The sequence below is a fragment of the Ammodytes marinus genome (assembly GCF_949987685.1).
Source record: "Ammodytes marinus genome assembly, chromosome: 19".
NCBI lineage: Eukaryota > Metazoa > Chordata > Actinopteri > Uranoscopiformes > Ammodytidae > Ammodytes > Ammodytes marinus.
The window spans coordinates 22342797-22345867 of record NC_137223.1 but is presented as its reverse complement, the minus strand read 5'-3'; the positions used below and the strand labels follow the sequence as shown (position 1 = coordinate 22345867).

The following is a 3071-nucleotide window of genomic DNA, read 5'->3' as shown; positions in this document are numbered from 1 at the left end:
ACTATAACGGCAACCGCAATGTTTCTATTTTTATTTGGTGAAATAAAAATAAACAAATAAAAATCGTTCGTATATTGATTTTTTTCTCCCATCAGCACTTGAACGTGGCGCTGCTCCCACCCTACGTGAATGCAGCATAAACTGTTGAGGTGATCCATGGCAACAGAGGAGCAGCAACCAACCGCTGAGGCTGCACACACACACAGAGACACACACTCCTTGAAAATCTCCTCACACCCTCCGTTAACGTGGCCGGAATGCACCGGAGAAGGAGTCTCTCTTGACGGCTCCTGTTGAGACATTTTTCGGTACCAAGGTGACCGACCTACCGGGAAGGAGGAGGGAGGGAGCCAGTCATTCCGCTGCCCGAAAATCAAGCTCCACATCCGCGCCAGGTGACAGCCGACAGCACCCGCACCTCGGAGCACTGAAGACGGACACATTTTTCTAAACAAACGGGACAAGATGGTTGTAGGTAGCTAACATTTGTGTGGTTAAAAATTACAAATATCACCATTTGCTCCTGTTGTTATCCGGACTTGAGCAAAAATGAAGCCAAATGTTATCAGTTTATGGGCTAAACGGGCTTCATATTTTTGATTTATTCTTTCCCCCTCCGCCGCCGCCCGCTGGTCGTCTCAATACCAGCGTTCAGTTTATTATTATTATCATCATCACATAATTATTAGGAGTCAGCCCGTAGCCTTTATATCTCTTAAGCCTTTGAAGCATCGTTGTGAAGATGGCGACTGGGTCTGGTTGGCAGCAGCAGTATTACTGTCCTGCCAGTCAGGGGAAATTTAGTTCATCCTCGCCAGCGACCAGCAGCAGCGTGCCCTTTCCGTCCGGCATCGCCATGGAATATACCCAAGACCTGCACCTGAAGATGAGCAAGAAGATAGCACAGCTCACAAAGGTAAGAGGCCTTTTTTCCCCCCTCTCTCTCACTCTCTCACTCTATCACTCTCTCTCACTCTATCACTCTCTCTCTCTCTCTTAACGTTGTATCAACCCTTGGGTTAAAGCCCCTGTATCTCCCCTACTCATGTGATACTCGTAACAAACCTCATTAAGAATGTCACCTTTTTTAGTAATTCACCTCTTTTTGGCGATATATCTTAACACGTATAGCAATATTTTGATTTGTGCACGAATTTCAAAAATCTTCTTGTTATTTCGGCGGTGATAGAACAACAAAATAACACAATTTTCCATATAAAATCATACATTTGTTAATTTGCAACACGTTGCTCACTATGGCTGTATTCTGACGGATCTGAATAGGCAATTTGAGTTGGATTATCAATGAAAGTTGGATTTCATATAAATGCCTGCTGTTTTGTGTTTGATTTGTATGCCTAATATTAAGGCAGCTATTGATTTTTCCTTGAATATCTTAAGACAAGTGAGAATGGCTTGCATTCATTGGAGACACATGGTAGAAAAAGCTTAAATTGTGAAATCCTTCAACGGGGTTTGGTGAAGAGCCTGGTCTGTCCGGATAATGCATCCATCAATAGAGGGTCATTAGCCATGACATTAAACAATGAGATTAGACATAAACCAACTTCCAAACATAGACTGTGCTGGCATTTGTGTACGTGTGTGTGTGTGTGTGTGTGTGTGTGTGTGTGTGTGTGTGTGTGTGTGTGTGTGTGTGTGTGTGTGTGTGTGTTTATAAATAATTATGCAGCTAAATAAAGCACTCCATTCAAACTTTGATGTCTCATGATGACAAAGCAGCAGTTTGCAAATGAGAAACACATTGAAAATAACAAAGGCTTTCCGATGTCTGTACATTTAAGCCATACCATTAAGTATTGCCCCCCTCCCCCCTCCTCCTTACTTGATTATTCAGAACATTTTCTTCCATACCTTGCCATTCCCCTGTTGTTAAGCTATATGCCTGAGGGTATGTATGTGTGTGTGTGTAGAATTGATTTTGATGTACATCTTACGTACATATTTATCAAGCCTATTACGGTCTACTAAAACATGTACACACGTTTCGATCTAGTAGCTCGTTAACAGGGATTAAATTAAGTGAAACATTTGATTTTGCCCCCACATACACACACACACACACACACACACACACACACACACCGACTGACTGGGATGTTGTGTGTACGTCCACACAGACAGATCGAACCTGCGGGCTTTTTCAAGGGCATTTCAAACGCTTTTTTTTTTGTTCGCCCTGTGGAGCAAACCGCTTTCATCTTTCACTTGACAGAAATGACAGGGCTCCAAACTTCACTCAGAGACTACCCACCTACCCACCCACCTCTCCACAACATTCACTCACTAAGGGTCAAAGCCTGTTTGCAGCTGCAGCGTGTCATTACCTTCAGTGCTGTGAAGGGCTAATGGGGTCTCAGATGTTTGCAGGTGGGGTTTTTTTTTCTTCGTATTATTTTTTTTTCTAGATGCCTCCTCTTTGCTACTTAAAGGAATACTTCACCCATACGGAATCGGTGTTCTATCATTATAAAATCGCTATTATAATATAATCAAAGAGGTTTTTCTTCTTCTTTCCTCAGTCTTCCTTTGGCCCAGCTGTCCTGTTAATCCTTACCCTACATTTTTTACTAGAGTGATGTCACACTAGTAAAATGTAGGGTTAGACAGTGAGACCATAAAACACTCTTTCTGCCCGTTCTCAGGCTAGGATGAACCAATTTCAAAAATGTTTGCACATTTACTACATAGGATCTCAGAGTTCAACCCTGTGGTTGCAGAGTTCAATACACCTTCATATTCCCACCGGTGAAGTAGGTTTGACACCATAGTTATATCAGTTATATCCTGCGAAGATTCTCTACAGACTAGGGTTATAACGATATCAGCAGATCTATATCGATTAATTGGGAAAAGATTGAACCGTAGCCTATCAATGTAATGTCTGAACATAGATGCCGTCTTTATATACGCTTTTATTTTTACTGTCTCTCTGCACGTCTGTGTGTGTGACACTTTTTTTTTCACTAAAAGAATGGATTGGTTTTCATTTATATCATTGTTTTTATAGAACGTTGTTCGTGCAAAGAACTGCTGTGATTGGTTCAAAA

At 41.8% G+C, this 3071-nt stretch overlaps 1 protein-coding gene across 1 annotated transcript in view; it reads left to right on the top strand.

Moving 5' to 3' along the window:
• Nucleotides 1–742: 742 nt before the first annotated feature.
• Nucleotides 743–3071, top strand: part of fam184ab (family with sequence similarity 184 member Ab) — a gene marked incomplete at both ends in the record, with an annotated part of 160713 nt that continues 158384 nt past the window's right edge. The window contains one exon of the mRNA XM_080047789.1: nt 743–916. Coding sequence (XP_079903915.1) covers nt 743–916 — 174 coding nt within the window. The remainder of the gene's footprint in view (nt 917–3071) is intronic.